This window comes from Molothrus aeneus, chromosome 23 (assembly GCF_037042795.1).
Source record: "Molothrus aeneus isolate 106 chromosome 23, BPBGC_Maene_1.0, whole genome shotgun sequence".
Classification (NCBI taxonomy): domain Eukaryota; kingdom Metazoa; phylum Chordata; class Aves; order Passeriformes; family Icteridae; genus Molothrus; species Molothrus aeneus.
In genome coordinates, this window is record NC_089668.1 from 2,797,527 (window position 1) to 2,815,661 (window position 18,135).

The window sequence follows — 18,135 nt, forward strand, 5'->3', positions numbered from 1 at the left end:
GAATATTTCCCAGATTTTGTGTCCTCACACAGGAAATTCCCTGTATTTGCTTGTAGAGTCCCAGAAGACCTCTTAAACCTTGGGGTGAGGGGATTTTAAAGAAACTCACCACTTACTGCAGCCCAGGCAGGGATGTGGAGGGGATTGCATGCACAGGTCAGGGTAAATTGGCCTCCCCAGCTTGGGCTTGTTTCTGCCCTGGCCAAAACCTGCCTGTTTGCTGGGAATTGAGGAGAATCTCTCTGATTTATGTCCAGCCCTGGCTGCCAGCTCCCAGGCCCCCATGACTCCTCTGCCCCTGTTCTTGGGGGGAGTCTCATCCCTGGGGATGTGGCCCTGCAGGGGGATAGCTGTTGGCAGGCACAGTCCTGCCATGCTCCATTTAAGACCCTTCTAAAAAGGGTTTTATGTTTGAGCTTTTCCTGCTGGTTTGGCATCCAGCTCCACAGTTTGGGCTTTTTCTTCATGGAGGAGTCAAGGTTGGGCCTCCCTAAGTCCCTGGGTGTTCACATCTGGCCCTGAGGCCTCTCAGCTGTCACCCTGCTGTGTTGGAGCAGGGTGGCACCAGGGTGACAGGTCCTGGGCATAGCCCTTAAGCTCCCAAGTGCTGAGATCTGCAGAACCACGCTGGCACCTCGTCCCTGCACCCACACTGGCAGAGGGATGGCAGCGGGGGCGCAGGGATGCGCCCCTTGATGGATTTATGGATTCACCCAAACAGCCAGCTCAGCATTTCCAGCACTGCAAAGCATGGGCTGTTTCAGCTCCCCACCCAACTGCCTGAGGGTGATCTTCTGCCCATGCCAAATGCGCCTGAACTCTCTCACCGTGACCACAGGGCCGCTCCAGAAATTCCAAAACTGCAGGCAAGAGGCTGCCCAGGGGGATCCGGCCCCTCTCTCCACCTGGCCCTTACAGGGTTTGCCCGTGGGGCAGGGAGCAGCTGCCTCTGCAAGGAATCAGAGCTGCCAGCGCTTCTGGCAACTTCCCCCTCCCCAGGCTTTTCCACCTCACAGCCCACAGCCCCCAGATTCCTGCTGAGCTCCTGCCACACCAGCTCTCTGCATCAACATAGCTCAAATTCCTGATCCGGGCAGCTCCGAGGTGAAGGAAAGTTCCAGAGCCTCTGCGTGGCTCTCAGATGAGATTGGGGTGCCTGGGCTGTCCCTTCCTCCAGGCTCACCCCATCCTGCACCCCCAGGCTGCCACCTGGCTTTGCTTTGAGTCTCCTAAACTCCCAATCCATTGTCCCCAGCCTGGCAAACCCTCACTGGCTTTATTTGCCCTCCTGGAGACAAAAAAGCCTCGGGGCAAGTGGCTCTTTGTCTGCCAGGAGAGCAGGGAGCAAATCCCTGCAGGCACCAAGCAGCCCGGGGCTCCTCAGAGTGTCCCCATGGGAGGGGTGGCCCTGGCCAGGTGCCCAGGTGGCTCCAGCACGGCTGATCGGCCCCAGGGTGTGCCGGAGGATTCCAGGGAAGCCTCGGGGCACTCTAGAAACCAGGTGAGCACATTCCTGGGCACAGGCATCTATCCATGGGATATCCGGTGGGATGGGGCTGACTCAGCCTCCTGGAAGCCCCCGGGTGCTCTGGGGAGAGGCACAGAGGGACATCCCCCTTAGGGACACCTCGCAGGTGCCACGGGGGTGCGGCACGAGGCAGCAGCAGAGCAGGGTCCGGCTGCACGGGGACCCTGGTGCCACCCTGCTCGATGGGAAAGGTCCCACCTGGCCACACCGGCCCCGCCAGGGCGGTGCCTGCAAGTTCCTGTAGGTTGGAGATACCGATGAGCTGTTGCAAAACTATTACTAAGGCAAAATCATTTCAAAAGTGGGTTGCAATTGTGTAATCTGGGACACTCAGCCCTGCTTGCTGGCGGGCCCACAGCTGGGGGACAGTGCGGGGTCTCTGGCCTTGCTGCCAGTCTGCAGTGCCCTGCAGGGATGGGACATCACCTGGAAGGAGTTTCCTGCGGAGGAATGCGTCTGTGCCGATCTCCCTGCGGGATCTGACCTGCCTTTTGTTGTTGGAGCCGAGCGTGTGTGTGCATGTGCAGCCAGAGCCTCTCCGGAGCTGTTTGCCAGACTCACCCAGTTACTGGGAACCAAACCAACCACCCTTCCCCTCCCCTGCACACTCAAACCCTGCGTGTGCAGGAGGGCTCAGGCTGGGAAGGAGCTTCCTCGATCTGATCCAGACCTTCCTCTGGCTCTCCCACCTGGACAGGTACCTGCTGGGGCACAGGGCACTCTGGGGCTGCCAGGGCGGAGGGGGGACAGCCCTGCGGGGTAACAGGGGACAGTGGGAGCTGTGCTAAGGTGTAACGGGGTGGTGCTGTGGCTGTGGGGTCGGAAGTGGGGATCCCAACATCACACAGTGCCACATCAAGACCCCACAGGCCGTGCCAGGGGCGATGAAGGGGGATGGCACGGCGTGGCACCCCGAGGAGCAGCAACGGCCACCCCATGGCCACCTCTGTCCCACTCCCAAAAGGGGCAGAGAGACCCCTGGAGAAAAGCGTTTCTGCTGAGTTTGCAGCCCAGGTGGGAGCAGGGCGCTGCCGGGTCCAACGCCCTGCGCCCACACGGGGCAGTGACGCAGTGGGTTGGCATCCCGGGGGCTGGCAAAGGTGCCGGGCTCTGCGGGAGGCAAACGGGCACTGCCGGCACAGCTGAGCACTCCTGAGAGCTGCCCCTGCTCTGCCTGGCTGCCATCCAGCACCGGGCAGCCCGTGGGGGCTCACAGAGTGCTGCACACACCCGCTGCCACGGGGATTGGCACAGAGCTTGGCACGGAGATCACAGCCCCTTCCTGCCCCACTGCGGGTCCATGAGTGGAGCCAGCGCTGGGCTGAACTGCGCACACAGGTGCTGGGCAGGTGGGTTATGGGCAGGTGGGTGCTGGCTCGGTCTCGCTGGCACCAGGGTTGGGGTTGTGGGTGAAGGAGCAGGCTGGCACTGGGGGCATGTAGAGTCTCCAGGTTCCATCTCCACCAGCTTTTGGGAGAAAACAGCAGCTTCCCTCTCCCAGTTTTAAATCCAAGGGTTGGGTGGGAACGCGGCGATTGCTCCCCACCCTGACTCCCGGTGGGAGGGGAGGAAGATCTGGTTCCAGACGGGGTGGTGAGCGAAGGTGTGTGGGCATGGGCAGAGGCACAGCCCTGGCACTTGGCACATGGGACCCCAGGGACCCCAGCCTGGGGCCACTCAGCCCAGCCACCCTTCCTGGTGCGTCCCTGGGCCAGAAGTGTGGGAGCACAGCCACAGGTTCGGGGTTTGCTGCGGGGTGGCCCTGGCCAAGGACAGGGTCCCAGAGTGTTCCATGGGCTCCAGGCAGTGCTCCAGGTTCTGTTCCACCCCACAGCCCTGGGACACCGCAGTGCAGCGGATGAGAGGACCCTGATCTCCACTCTGCCATCGTGCCCTGGCTATGCCCCGTGCTGGACACTCCCCACCCCACAGCCCCCGGTGAGCGGGGAAGGAGCCTGAGCCTCCTCCAGGTACATCTTGGAAGGCACTGGGTGGGCAAGAGGCAGCAGCAATTCCTTAAAAGTGGGAGACACCCAGTGTTCTGTGAATCCCTTTGCCAGGGCAGACACCTTCACAGCCCAGAGGGTTGTAAAAACCACCGGGGTTTGTAAATCCAGGTGCAGTAAAGCTCCAGGTCAGGCTTAGCACGTCTCCCTCCTCACACAGGGCAGCCCCAGGCTGAGCTGCAGAGCCGGTTTGGCCATCGGCACCTCCGGCATTGCTGCCGGAGCAGGAGCAGAGCGCTGGCCAGGGTGACACACACAGACTGTGACACACACAGACTGTGACACACACGGACTCTCACTTTCTGCAGCCCCACTGTCACCTCTGTTTGGGCTGCCTCAGGTATCACCTGTGAGACAGAAAACAGGTCCCTGGCACGTGCCAGCACACCAGCTGGGACAGGAGCAGCCATTTCCCCTTTGGCTGGTGATCCTGGCCTGCTCCAGCAGATCGTGCTGCCAGTTTGCACCAGCACACACAATCAGGCACAGGGCTGGTGGCAGGGACTTGGCTGGGGGGCTCATCCCTGACAGCAAAGGCTCTGTCAGAAGGAAGTGCAGAGAGATTGAGTCACCTCTGTCACCAGGAGTGTGAGGATGGGCTTTACTGTCTACAGGGGTGAAGAGCCCCCATCCTAGATGAGTGTAATGTGGTGGGGGAGAGGGTTCAGAGGTCAGTGAGAGTTAGTGCAGCAAGAGATGTGCAGCCCCAGTGGTGCCTCCATTGCTCCTTCTGCCTCTCCAGGTTGGGTGACTCTGGTCTCCCTCAGCTGCCATGGATTGGAAAACGCTGCAGGGGCTGCTCAGCGGGGTCAACAAGTACTCCACAGCCTTCAGCCGCATCTGGCTCTCCATGGTCTTTGTCTTCCGTGTGCTGGTCTACGTGGTGGCGGCCGAGAAGGTCTGGGGTGATGAGCAGAAGGACTTTGACTGCAACACGCGGCAGCCGGGCTGCACCAACGTGTGCTATGACCACTTCTTCCCCGTCTCCCACATCCGCCTCTGGGCCCTGCAGCTCATCTTTGTCACTTGTCCTTCCCTCCTGGTCATCATGCACGTGGCCTACCGGGAGGACCGCGAGAGGAAGAACCGGGAGAAGAACGGAGAGAATTGCCCCAAGCTCTACAGCAACACGGGCAAGAAGCACGGCGGGCTGTGGTGGACCTACCTGTTCAGCCTCTTCTTCAAGCTCATCATAGAGATCCTGTTCCTCTACCTCCTCCACAAGATGTGGGACAGCTTCGATTTGCCACGGCTGGTCAAGTGCACCAACGTGGATCCCTGTCCCAACACCGTGGACTGCTACATCGCTCGGCCAACCGAGAAAAGGGTCTTCACCTATTTCATGGTCGGAGCCTCCTCCATCTGCATCGTCCTCACCGTCTGTGAGATCTTCTACCTCATCTTCAAGAGAGTTGTCCAGAGGACAAGGAAGTGGAGGAAATCCACCAAGCGCTCCGTCAGCTACAGCAAGGCCTCCACCTGCCACTGCCACGTCAAGTCAGAGGAGAAGGACAGCAAGTCCCAGCCTAGGTGTGTGGCAGCCCTGACTGCTCTCTGAGGGGTGCTGGGAAGGGTGGTGGGGGAAGAAGTGTCCTGCTATGTGCCAGGGATGGTTGGCACCACGGGTCACCACCAGACTCTTCAACCAGGACCTCAGTGGCTGTAAGGGGAGGGGGACACATCCGTGGGAACTCTCCTGCTTGGGACCACGGGCACATCCCTGGCTGTCCCAGTGGTGTGGACACGCTCGGTGGCAGGTGGGTGCTGGCTGCCTGTGGCCATGACTGAGGGTGTCTGTTCTTCCCACAGAGGAGAAGAGCTGTGACCTCACCCATCCCAGCTGGTTCACATTCCCCTCAACTTGGCTTTTCCAGCCTGGCAAATCCCTGAACCCTCAAGAGTCGACCTGTGTGAAAACTGACTAAACCCAACAAAGTAATGTCCCTGGAGAGAGACCCACGGGTGCCTGAGCAGACACAGGTAAGGCAAGGGCAGCCCTGGAGCTCTGCAGGTGGCAGTGCCACAAGCATGGACATCACAGCAGCACACAGATCCTCCGTGTGTCCAGAGCTTCTCTTGGGTCCTGCAGCTCTGCTGTTCCCATGCTGGGTGTGAGTGCCCCCAGCTGGTGCCCAGCCAGGGCTGGTGTCACCCAGTGCATGCCAGTCCTCCCAGCTCACCCTGCCTCACTCATGCACTGCATTCTTTTGTACCAAGAAACCAAAGGAATTCTGGGCTCCGTGGCCAGAGCTCTCTTCATGCACCCAAAATAATGACAGAGGACCAGGCCTCCAGTCTGTTGGCAACTGTTCTGCTGGCCCAGTTTGCCCAGTTTGCTATTTCTCCCCCTTGGCTCACACAAGCACCAAGCCGTGTCTTCCCCAAAAGCCTTTGCTGGCTCTGCTGCTTCTCTTGGTGCCTCTGTGTCCCCCCTCACCTCAGATGCACATCACACCTGGCACAAGCTACGGATCCAAAAATTCAATAAATGTCGTGTTTGGAGACAACAAAATCTGCTCTGCATGCTGGAAATTGGGGGACTGGTGAGGGCAGAAGACATGGATTTGCAGAGGTTCCTCAGGAGCCTGCAGCCAGGTCCTTCTCATCTGTCTGAGCTGGGCATTGGTCGAGCCCACAGCCGAGATCACGTCCGCCCGTTCCGCCTCTCCCAGCTTGTCACGCGTCGTTAAACTTTAATTCAGCAGAACCTCACGCTGGCCCCCAAGGAAATCAAGGAGGGATGAGCATCAATTATTTACTAAACCTTGATAAATATTACAATAAATAGAAATGATTTCCATTTAATCTCTCCTTAAGCAGCACTAGCAGAGGGTCAGCTGTTCCCAGCCCCGCTCGGCTCGCCCGCGTTTCACGTTTCACAGCCGCACCGGGGTGTGCTGAGAGCCCCGACAGCAAAACTCTGTCTGGAACCTGCGCGGAACTTCCCGGCCGGGCTCCGGTGGGGCTCATCCCGAGAACGGACGGGATACGGGATCACAGCCGGGCTCCGGTGCGGCTCAGCCCGGGAGCCTGCGGGATACGGGATGGGGCCAGGCACGGTGCAGTTCATCCCGGGAACCGGCGGGATGCGGGACTCCGGTGGGGCTGGGCTCCGGTGGGGCTCAGCCCGGGAGCCTGCGGGATAAGGGATGGGGGGCAGGCACCGGTTGGGTTCATGCCGGGCTCCGGTGGGGTTCATCCCGAGAACCGGCGGGACGCGGGATCGCAACTGAGCTCCGGTGGGGCTCAGCCTGGGAGCCTGCGGGATACGGGATGGGAGCCAGGCACGGTGCGGTTCATCCCGGGAACCGGCGGGATGCGGGACCGCAGCCGGGCTCCGGTGGGGCTCCAGCACCACCCAGCGCCCGCCGCGCCGCACGGACCCTCGGGGGCAAACCACGAGCGCCATAGCCGCGGTCCGGCCGGGGCGGGCAAGGACGGAACATCCCCGGGACACCGGCGGGGAACGGACGGAGCACCCCGGGGTCTCAGGCTCAGCGGCTTTGCCCAGTGGCGGACCCGCAGCCGTAGATGAGAGTGTGAGAGGCACCCGAGCTTCCACCGTTCCCCCCCAGCTTCGGCCCCGACGGGTCCGGCCGCCCCCGCCCCGCCCGCCGGGGCCGCCCCCTGCTCCGGGGGCCGCGGGAGGGGGCGGCCCCGCACACCTGCAGCTCGGCCCGGCCCGGTGCTAAGCCCCGGCCCCCAGTTTCCTGCCCACGCTCCTCCTCCGGCTTCCCCGGGCCCCGAATAAGCGGAGCCACCCGGGCCGACCCCTCTCACTCAGCGCGGCCCGAGCCCCGCGGGACGTGCCCGGCGCGGCGGAGGTGAGTGCGGGCACCGCGGGGACACCGGGACCGCTCGGGGACACCGGGACCGCTCGGAGATACCGTGCTGGGAACAGGGCACCCCACCGCTGCCGGGGGTTCCTTTAGCGACACAGCCGGCACTTCTGTGCTAAATTAGCAGCGGTTAATGAGGAGCCGGGGCTGCGGCCGCTCTGTCCCTCCCTCACAGCCGGGCTTGGCTGCCCAGAATCCCGGGAGTGGCAGCAGGGTGGTGAGCAGTGCTGGGGATCCCCTGGCCATGGGAGGGGACTGGGGCTGGGTGTCCATCGCCCCGCAGCAAGGGAGATGCTGAGGGGCTGGGCGTTCCATTTGGGGTGAGCCCTGAATAGGCATCGGGGTGGCAGCTGTACCCCAAGGGATTGTGCTTCCCCACTAGACCATCCTGCTCTCTGCTTTTTGGGAAAACCAAGGCAGCAGGAAATTCGTGAGCCTCCACGGTGCCTCCTCTCAGGTGCCCTGAGCTCCCTGGGCAGCCCCAAAGCCCCACTGTGGGTGTGAGCTGTCCCCAGAGGGGCCAGGAGAGCCACGAGGAGCTGTGGGTGCCGCTGGGAGGGGAGAATCCCTGTCTCTCCCAGCTCCCTGTTCCTGCACTGTGTAGGAGGAGCCCTCTGGGGCTCCTAAACGCTGCCTGGAACCCTCCCTCCCTCAGAAGTGGGATGTTCCTCAGAGGGTTTGCTGGGACACTCTGCAGAGCAGCTATAGCCTGAAAAAGCAGGGTTTGGGTGGTCACATCTGCCCTGTGCTCCCCAGCATGGGAACAGGGCACTGACGTGGCTGCTGTCTTCTCTCTGCTGACAGAGGCAAAGGGTTCCTAGAAGATGGGTGACTGGGAATTCCTGCAGAAACTGCTGGACCAAGTCCAGGAGCATTCAACGGTGATCGGGAAGATCTGGCTCACTGTGCTCTTCATCTTCCGCATCCTCATCCTGGGCCTGGCCGGGGAGTCCGTGTGGGGGGATGAGCAGTCGGATTTCGTGTGTAACACCAAGCAGCCGGGCTGCACCAACGTCTGCTACGACAAAGCCTTCCCCATCTCCCACATCCGCTACTGGGTGCTCCAGTTCCTCTTTGTCAGCACCCCGACCCTGATTTACCTGGGCCACGTTGTCTATCTCTCCCGCAAGGAGGAGAAGCTGAAGAAGCAGGAGAGCGACCTTCGGGCTGTGCACAGCAAGGACCCGAAGATCGAGCAGGCCCTGGCAGACCTGGAGAAGAAGATGTCCAAGATCTACATGACAGAGAGCGGGCGGCTCAAGATCCGAGGGGCGCTGATGTGGACGTACATCACCAGCGTCATCTGCAAGAGCATCTTTGAGGCTGGTTTCCTCGTGGGCCAGTGGTACCTGTACGGCTTCTCCATGGTGCCCCGCTACGTGTGCAAGAGGGACCCCTGCCCCCATCAGGTGGACTGCTTCATCTCCCGCCCCACCGAGAAGAGCATCTTCATCATCTTCATGCTGGTGATGGGCCTGGTCTCCTTAGTCCTGAACCTCCTGGAGCTCTTCCACCTCTGCTGCAAGAGCCTCCTTAGCAACATCAAGAAAGTGTCAGGGCCAGCTGGACCGAGCCAGGACACCTTTGTGGATGACATGGTCTCGAGTCCCTACTCTCCCAAGCACTATCCCTTCCTGCCCATGGCCGAGAGCCACGCACCCTCCTACCAGACCTACAACAAGCTCTCCAGCGAGCAGAACTGGGCCAACTACCGCAACGAGGAGAACCTGGCCCTGGGCGGTGGCAGCAGGCCCCTGTCGGACCCCTACGCCCCCGGGGCTGCTGAAGCCTCCGCCCCGGAGGAGAAGCCGGGCAGCCGGCCCGGGAGCTCAGCCTCCAAAAAGCAGTACGTGTAGTGCCGGGCTGGCCCCGGCCTGCAGGGGGACATTCCTCGGTCCCTTGTGCCTGCGAAGGTGCTGGCTGTGGGCAGGCAGCTGCCTCCTGCCCTGTTCTGTGCTGTACACATTCCCCTCCGGAGGCTCCAGAGACCTGCCCGCCCTGGGATTGGGATGGGACGCTCGGGGGCACGGCCGTGGAGCTCTCGCCGGTTTCCCCCACAGACCCTGCAAGGAAGGAAACTGCACGAAGTTCCCCGGGACAGCGTGTCCTGTGTGCCTTGCCGTGGGAAAGGGAGAAAGCCCTGGAGCCACGCCGTGGAACAGGCTGTCCCCAAGGCATGGCTGGAGGCTGCTGGCCATTGGGAGCTGCGGTTCAGCCAGACCCCAGAGCCAGGAGCGCAGCCGTGGGAAGCTGCTCGTCTGCAGCCTCCACACGGAGCAGGCTGAGCTGGGGACTGCCAGGAAAAGCTGGGCTGGGGCAGCGCTGACTGACCCTGGCCACCAGCCCCATCCCGCTCCAGTGGCCCTGGCACCTGCCCAGGGTTTGCTGCACAAGCTGCCCCCTCCCCATGGGACACGGAGGGGTTAAGCCAGCTCTGTTGTCACCAGCAGATCCCTGGGTCACTGTGGGTGACCCAGGAGTGTGAGTTCCTCCCCTCCCAGCCCTGGGCTCTTTCCCATGGGATGTGTGCCTTTAAGTTATTTTTAACCTGCTGGGCTGAGCATGGAGTTTCTGCCTTAAAGGTGCAGTTTGCAGGGACTTTGGGGAGCTGTGTCCAGCCTGGCCATGTGCCTTGGAGCCCTGTGGGGTTTAGGAAGGAATCAGCCCAGCACCTGATAGTTTTGGGGTTTTTATTACTTTGCACTAGTCATCTCCTGCTGTGGGCTGAGGGGCTGGGGAGGGGAGACTGGAAGGACAATCTGTTGTCACAGGAGCTGTCACCCTGATTTCCCCAGCCCGCTGATGGTGTGAGAGGATTGTCCTGCTGTGACCAAGGGGCTGCAGGTCCTGTGTGACCCAGACGTGAGGGTGGGGTGTGGGCACTGCCCTCAGCACTGTTTCCCTTCCCCTGGCAGATTCTGTGTTGCATCTTGTTGAATAAAGTTGGATGAATGAGAAAAAGTGAGGGAGGTGTGATTGTGCTTCCTGCAGCCTCCAGCTGCCTCTGAGAGGGCAGGTGAGGGGTTGGAGCTGAGGGAGGGGGAAATGCTGTCGTCTGGGGTGAAGGGGAAAGCGAACACCCAGTTGTGCTGTGGGTGCCACTCACCCACTGAAAGCACAACCCTCCCTGCTGTGGCCTCCTGTCCCCCTGAGGCCAGCCTTAACTCAGGGTTTTGACAGAACTGTCACATCCCAGGCTCATGGTGGCCCAAAGCAGAGCTCAGCCCCTCTCCCTCCACTGCAGATAAACCCAGCAGAGGCCATAGAGCTGCTCGTGGCTGCATAATAGGTGGAAATGAGCCACAGATAAAGGCACACAATGTGGCTGGGGCTGTTGTTTAGTTTCCCCAGCCAAGCTAGGCCAGAGCAGAGCCTGCTCTCTGTCAAAGGCCTCTCCAGTGAGGGTGGGACAGGCTAAAAATACCCTGGAGAAAATGAAATATGGGTGATATGGGGCAGTATCATTGCCATCGGCCACTGGAGGAAATGAGGAGGGAGGCACCCAGCTATGCTGCCCTTGGGCTGGGAGCCAAGCCCACCCTTGGCTTCCTCCCTGCTGGGGATGAGGGGGGTGACACCCCCTGGGGTGGGGTCTGGGCACATCAACAGCTCCCAGCTCTTGCCTGTGCCCTCCTGGAGGATGCTGGGGTAGATCTGCTGTGGAAGGAGCCTGCCCTGCTCCCAGTGTTGCTCAATTGGGACCTGCCAGGCCACCCCAGCACAATGGAGGGCACATCCCAGTGCTCCCCAGGTACCAGCAGAGCCCTGCAGCTCTGGGGGGAGCAGCCTGGTGTGCTGGGTCAGGAGGAAAGGGAGTGAAAGGGAACAGAGCAGCCATGCCATGTTTAGCCACCACCGTGTCCCCGGGTCACCTCCCCCCCTCCTGGACTCCTGTTTTTATTGGCACAGAGGGAGCATCACGCTTTTCCTAGCGACCCTGCAAGGTGGAAAACAAGACAGCCGAGACCCCCCCCCCTCAATCCCCTTCCCTGGATAATGCAGTGCCCAGGCGCTGCACAAACACAGCTCCGTGTCCCACCATTGTTCCCGTGCTGTGACAAAGTGCCTCGGGGCAGCTGCAGCGACCCCCTCGCCGCCGGGATGTGCTGCCAACAACAACAGCCAGGGGCTTACCTGCGGGCCGGGCTGGGGAGGGGGCAGCAGCGGGGCTGGGGTTGGCAGCAGCCTCCCAGAAGGTGGGCGGGCAGCCCTTAGGCAAATAAAAGTTTGGAGCTGATAAGAGCCCAGGCTGAGCCCTTTGGCACAGCCCGGGGATAGACAGAGGCCAGACAGGCATTTCTCACACCTCCACACTCCCTCCTGAGTCAACAGCTCCCTCCGGTCCCTTGTGGGAACGGCACTCGCTCCCCCAACAGTCGGCCCTGGATGATGATGCTGAGCCCCACGTTGGCACAGTGAGGGGCTCCCATGGGCACCCCCAGAGTTAGGAAACACTTTGAGGCAGCTCTGCTAGTGCTGGAGGGACCACACACTCCCCAGAACCCCAATTCCTGCTGGGGATGTTGGTCTAAGGCCAGTCACAGTCCCCAGCAGCCCTGGGGCTCCTCTGCAGGGAGGTTTCTGCCCTCCTCCCATTTAGGACCAGTGCCAGGCACCCTGCTCAGCTCTGCCATGGCATGGACAGAGCTGGGACAGAGGAGTGTCCTGCCTGAAAGGCTCTGCCTGAGGTGCTGGCCAAGCACCAAGGAGTTTATTTTTAACCTTTCCCAGCATACAGCAAACAGCAAGTGTCTAAATCTGACCCACTCAGGAAGAGCTGAGGTGGGAGCAGAATCACAGCTGAGGGGGAAGAAGGGCAGAGAGCTGGGCAGGAGGGTGCCAGGCAGGGCCACAGCGTGGCCACACTTGCCCACAGGGCCCTGTCAATGCCCAGGTGTGTCCTCAGGGGGAGTGGGAGCAGTCAGGAGCATCCTCCCAGGCCAGGCACAGAGCCCTGGCCCCAACACTCTGTGCCCACGGTAGCCACCATTGGGGCAACCCCAAATCAGGAATAATCCTGCCCTTTCCAATGGTGCACAGTGAAGGAAAAGCAAACCCCACGGAGCTCCCTTCCTCCCTGGGGTTATATTTAGCCCTCCACTAGGGTCCCTCCATGCACGGGCATGGCAGACAATGCAGCCCTGTGTGAGAACTGCAGGAGGGAGGAAATGCACTCAATAGCTGCATCCTGACATTGTCGCTCACCCCCGGCCGTTTCCTTGTGTGGAGGCACCAGGACTGCAGTGCCCAGCACCCTGTGCCCACCCTGGCATGGCTCCTAACCCTGCCAGCAGCTCAGGGCATCATCCTGATGCAACGTCAGGCAAGCAGAGGCTGCTGCCAGCAGAGCCAGGGGCTTTTTGTGGCATGGGAAGATCCATGTGGCCTAAAAACAAGGACCCACAGTGGTCCTGGAGTGCTGGGGATCAAGCCTGAGCTGTACCTGTAGGAAGAGCCATTGATCCCCTCGTTGGGGATTGATGGGAAGAGAATGGGAAGGGAACATGTTCCCCTGTGGCTGAATGGGAAGGGAACATGTTCCCCTGTAGCTGTCCCCAGCTATGGCTTGAGGGACGTGACTTGGTGTAGAGCAGAGCTGCTCCTCTCCCACGGCACTTCAAGGCCTTTTCTGGCCACAGAAGGAGCCTCCAGGAGCAGCATGGAGGGAGCCATAGCAGGAAGCGAGACATGGAGGCTGGGAAAGACTTGGCTGCTCTCCGAAAAAGGGCAAAACCAGAGCCTGGGAAAAGTCTGGGCTGGGAGGGAGCAGAAGTCTCCAGGGGCTGTGGGACACACGCTGAAGGATGTTTTATTTGCTCTCCAGCACAGCCGGGGTGAGCACCCGCCGTGCCCCAGGGCTGTGGGGACGCCGTGCTCTGGGAAGGTCTGGGTGTCCCAGGGTCACCCCACTGGGGACAGGTCCAGGGTGTCCTGGGGCCACTGCACTGCACCAGGATGGGACACCAGAGTGTGAGTCCCTGCCAGCCCCTGCTCTCCTCACCAGCTCCCACCCTGCTCCTTTCCTCACAAAGCAGCATCACTCCAGGCCTTGGGACATCCCTGTCACAGCCGTCTTTTATGGAAAATCCTTTCCTTAGGATTTTTTCTCCTGAGAAGCTGAGAGGCCTCAGGAACAAAATGTAACCAATGGTTATCTGCTGCTGTGGAATGCAACAGGTGCATCTGGGATTGGGCTCATGTGGTTGTTTCTAATCAATGGCCAATCACAGCCCAGCTGGCTCAGACTCTCTGTCCAAGCTACAAGCCTTTGGTATCATTCTTTCTTTTTCTATTCTTAGCCAGCCTTCTGATGAAATCCTTTCTTCTATTCTTTTAGGATAGTTTTGATATATCATAAAATAATAAATCAGCCTTCTGAAACATGGAGTCAGATCCTCGTCTCCTCCCTCATCCTGGGACCCCTGTGAACACGGTCACACATCCCTGTGCCAGCACAGGGTCACCTCATCCCCAGCTGGAGCATCCCTGCTCTGATCTAACCGGACATCCAGAGCAGCCATCCAGGTGTTCCGGATGGCCAGGGGGATGTCACTGTCCCCCCAGCACAGCAGCTGTCCCAGTCCCCTCAGTGAGTTGGGGCACAGCTCGCTGCCAGCATCCTGCCTGAGGAAACCAGCTCTCCTCCTCTCATGAGCTGTTCATGATGGATTCCAGGAGCAATGCAGGACCTGGGCAGGACAGAGGGTCCATGGGGAAGCTGCAGCTGCCCTCGGGCCATGCCAAGAGCCCCTGGTTGTAGATCATAACGGTTGCTATCCAGCCTAGGCGGGAGATGGAAGAAAAGGCTTGGATCTTTTGGATTTGTGTTTGGTTGAGTCCCATTCATCCTCCTAGGGCTGCTGAGAGGACAGCTAGGATAGTTAGGAGCCCGGGGTACAGCCACCACAGGCTGGGCTGGGACCTGGAGTTCTTGTGGCTGCTGGATTCAACCCCTGATCCGTGGCACCATGTAGTCATGGATGCAGGGACATCCCTGAAGCTGGAGGATGCTCTCACACCAAACACTGACCTCTTGGCCAGGTGTGGGACTCCTTGCCTGGGGACAGGCTCACTGCAGGCAGGGCTTCCACAGCAGCCTGGATCACAAACCCCCTGCACCAAACCGAGCATTTGCTTGTGAGTGGCTGTGAGCAGGGTTTTACCATAATGGCTTATTCAGCAAAGCTTCCTCTGGCTCTCCGTGAGGGCTGCTCGCTCTAGCCCTGAGAGCTGCCCGCTCCTATTCTTGTCCCGCCGGCACTTCCCAAGCGGCACATTGTTGGGATTCAATGGGAGGAAGGGTGGGTTTACAGCACTGGAGGCTTAGGAGAAAAGGCAACAAGTCAGGGAAGCGGCTTCACCCCTGTCCCAGCGCCTGCGGGAATCCACAGACCTGCAGCAATGCCGGCGGATGGACGGGAGTCCCCAGACACACGGAAAACATCTGGAAGTGCCACCGGCAGGGATGGGAGCAGGGCAGGGGCTGCCGGCCAGGTGCCATCAATGCCCAAGCTGTCACCATCAGGGCTCAGTCCTTGCCCGGGGCATCCCTCCAGCGCTGTGCTGGAGCAGCCTCCCTGGCTGACACTGCATGGGGCAGGAAATGGGGCAGCGAGGCCCCCCCAAAGGCCGATTGTGCCCGGCCGGGCCTGGGAACGAGGGGATCAATGGGCTGTAAACAGCCGGGGGAGCCGCTCCGGCGCGGGGTGAACAAAGGCATTTCACAGACAGTTTCCGAGCTGGTCCCAGCTGGGAGAAGGAGCAGGACCATTCCCACCGCTGCACACAATAGGGAACAGCCGTCACCCCACAGCCTGGCTGGGAAAGCAGGAGACAAAGGGGAAGGGGCTACTTCAGGGGACAGTGCCAGCCTGCCAGGGGGACAGCGTGGTGGGCGCCGGCGGGAGGTGGCAGCGGCACAGGGCTGGGACAGGCTCTAAATCACACCCAGGCTCCTCCTGCACCTTCTGCCGAGGCCCAGCTGCCCTCGCAGCAAAGGTCAGAGTGTTCCCGGCGGCGGTGGGCCATGAGCCCAGCCGAGGGCAGCAGTCCAGCCCAGGACAGAGCTCGGGCAGCAAACAGAGCCGGGAGCAGGGCAGTAAAGCCGTCAGCGGGGCAGGAATGGCCCCGGAGCACAGCACAGCGCGGTGTGAATGCTGGCTGCCTGCTGACCTCGGCACTCGCACCGGCACGGCAGATTTATCGTCCCCGGGAGGGGAAGGCCGGGCCGGGGCCTTGCTCAGGCACCACGGGAAAAAACAAGGCAGGAGGCAGCGATAACCCCGGCCCTGGGCCTGCTCAGGCAGCTCTGGCTGCGATTTGTCCCTGCTGTGCCAGCAATGCCTGAGCCTGGAGGGGACACCGGCCACCTGCTGCCAGCTTCTCACTGCTCAGCACCCCAGTGGGACCCCCGTCCCCTGGGACCCCACCCTGTGCTGTCACAGCCCTTCTCCTCGGGATACAGAGGTCAAACGGAAGCAGATGACGCAGCTGGGGGAGCCGGGAGGGAGGCACAGCCACAGCACAGGCTGGGAATTTGGTGCCTCCTCCTCCTTCCTGCCCACCACCCTGCTGCCAATGCCCGGCCAGGCACAGCAACGGCATTTGTCCCACTGCAGCAGCTGCTTCTTGAACACGCAGGGAGCAGAGAAATGCCCCGAGACAGGGCTGGGGCTGATGCAGGAGACACAGAGGCCCGAGAACTGACAGAAGTTTATTGTGCAGAGGGCAGAGATCTCCCCATTCCCAACACATCACCACGCTCAGAGCACCACAACGGAGCAGGACCAAGACTTTCAGCTCCCCCTGCCACCGTTCCTGGGTGGGATGATGCAGGGAGGGGGTCCCCAGAGAGCTCCATGGCTGCTGTAGTACATTGTGGCGTGGGGCTGTGTTGGGGTTCATCAAGAGCCACAGGGGGATCTGGAAGCAGGGCAGCAGTTCTTCCTGTCACTGGCGGTCAGCCTGACCCCATCCCATGGCACTCAGGTCCAAACTTCTTCTACTTTCACACCATGGAAGAAATCAAACCTGAGGAGACACAGATGGAACCAGGCCGAGAGTGTTTTGTGGTGCAGGAGCCAGGCCTGGCGAGAGCTGAGGAGTTTCAGACTCTCTCCATCTCCACACACGGCTCCCTGCCCGCTCTGCCACCGAGCTCTGGGTACCTTGAGCAAATCCATGGGGTGGCAAACCTGACCCTCCGGAGGGCCCGGCAGGGTGAGGAGCAGCAGGTGCAGGAGGGAGGCTGGTGGAAGCAGTGCAGGTGTCAGGGGATCCCCAGCTCCAGGGCACCGCCTTTGCCCAAATCACCCTTTATTAACTCTTTTCGGGCCGGTTCCTGTTGAGCACGGCCCGAGGGGCGAACTCCAGCTTGTCCTTCAGGCTCACCACCTTGGTCAGGTCCTCGCCCACGATCTCCTGCAGCTTGCGGTCCTCCCGCTGCTCCGAGATGCTCTTCTCCTCCTGGGCCGTGGCCGGGGGGTCTCCTCGCAGGAACCACTCCAGCTGGGAGCCCACCAGCCCCACCACGAAGGCCACCGGGAAGGTGACGTACGGGGCCTTGGAGCGCACGGCCGCCCACAGCACGGACCACATGCCTGCCGGCGGTTACCGGCCGGGCCCGCTCGCACCGGGCCTTCAGCAATGGCCACAGGGAATGGGGACCCGCGTGGGCCGCGCAGGGACCCCCGCCCGGGTCCGCAGGGACCCCCGCCCGGCCCCGCTCACCCGGGCCCGGCCCCGGACCCGGCCCCGGCCCCGGCCCCGCTCACCCGGGCCCGGCCCCGCCCGTTCCGGTCACGGCCGTGAGGGGACGGCGGGCCGGGGGTGCCCCCTGGCGGACAGCGAGGGAACTGCAGCGCTGGAGGAGCGACAGCGGCTGGGACACGGGGGGGACACCGAGGGGACACGGGGGGAGCGAGAGCGGCTGGGACACGGGAGGGACACGGGGGGACACGGAGGGAACGACAGCGTCTGGGGACATGGGGGGTGGGACACGGGGGACACGGGGGTGACACCGAGGGGACACGGGGGGGGGGGGGGACACGGGAGGGACACTGAGGGGGAGCCATGTGGGACACGAGGGGGGGAATCATGGAGGGGAATCATGGGCGACACAGGGGGGGATCATAGGGGACATCGAGGGGGACACAGGGGGGGATACGGGGGGGACACCGAGGTGGAATCATGAGGGACACGTGGGGGACACCGAGGGGAACACCGAAGGGAAAAAGATTGAGGGATGCAGAGGGGCACGAGGAGGAGTCATGGGGAATATATGGGAGGACAATGAGAGGGAGTCATGGGGTGACATGGGGGGACACGGAGGGGAGCACGAAGGGGAGCGTGGAGGGGACACGAGGGGGAGTCATCAGGGGAGATGGCAGAACATACAGGGGAGGACAAGGGGGGAACGTGGAGGGGAGTCCTGCAGGGGACAAGGGGTGTCACGGGGAGACCCCCGGGGAGAGTCACGGGGTGTCACCCATGGGGGGACACACAGGGAGGAGCCCCAGGGGAGCCCCAGGGACGATTCAGAGGGAGAGACACGCACAGATCACAGAGGGTGTCTTGGCCACGGGGAGAGAGAGTCATGCAGGAGTCACGAGGAGTGTCACAGCGAGACACCCACAGCAGTGTCACTGGGGAGACTCACGTGGGGAGTCACAGGGAGAGAAACACCCACAGGAGGACACCCATGGGGACAGACTCAGAGGCAGAGACCCATGGGGAGACCCGTGGGAGGTTTCCATGGGGAGAT

At 61.6% G+C, this 18,135-nt stretch overlaps 3 protein-coding genes across 3 annotated transcripts; 2 read left to right on the plus strand and 1 right to left on the minus strand.

Moving 5' to 3' along the window:
- Positions 1 to 4,306: 4,306 nt before the first annotated feature.
- GJB3 (gap junction protein beta 3) lies at positions 4,307 to 5,092 on the plus strand. Its single transcript, XM_066564887.1, has one exon. It carries the CDS (start codon positions 4,307 to 4,309, stop codon positions 5,090 to 5,092), a length of 786 nt encoding a protein of 261 aa, XP_066420984.1.
- Positions 5,093 to 7,326: 2,234 nt separating this feature from the next.
- On the plus strand, positions 7,327 to 10,294 carry GJA4 (gap junction protein alpha 4). The gene is made up of 2 exons (XM_066564797.1): positions 7,327 to 7,358; positions 8,178 to 10,294. Exon 2 carries the CDS (start codon positions 8,198 to 8,200, stop codon positions 9,227 to 9,229), a length of 1,032 nt encoding a protein of 343 aa, XP_066420894.1. The 5' UTR covers positions 7,327 to 7,358; positions 8,178 to 8,197; the 3' UTR covers positions 9,230 to 10,294.
- Positions 10,295 to 16,073: 5,779 nt separating this feature from the next.
- On the minus strand, positions 16,074 to 17,131 carry SMIM12 (small integral membrane protein 12). The gene is made up of 2 exons (XM_066564854.1): positions 16,541 to 17,131; positions 16,074 to 16,403 (listed from the first exon to the last, which is right to left on the minus strand). The coding sequence occupies exon 1, from the start codon at positions 16,968 to 16,970 to the stop codon at positions 16,692 to 16,694; it is 279 nt and encodes a 92-aa protein (XP_066420951.1). The 5' UTR covers positions 16,971 to 17,131; the 3' UTR covers positions 16,074 to 16,403; positions 16,541 to 16,691.
- Positions 17,132 to 18,135: the final 1,004 nt, after the last annotated feature.

Excerpts from the sequence above, each read along its gene's own strand:
- SMIM12 (XM_066564854.1), bottom strand. The coding sequence starts at position 16,970 with ATGTGGTCCGTGCTGTGGGCGGCCGTGCGCTCCAAGGCCCCGTACGTC.
- GJB3 (XM_066564887.1), top strand. The coding sequence starts at position 4,307 with ATGGATTGGAAAACGCTGCAGGGGCTGCTCAGCGGGGTCAACAAGTAC.
- GJA4 (XM_066564797.1), top strand. The coding sequence starts at position 8,198 with ATGGGTGACTGGGAATTCCTGCAGAAACTGCTGGACCAAGTCCAGGAG.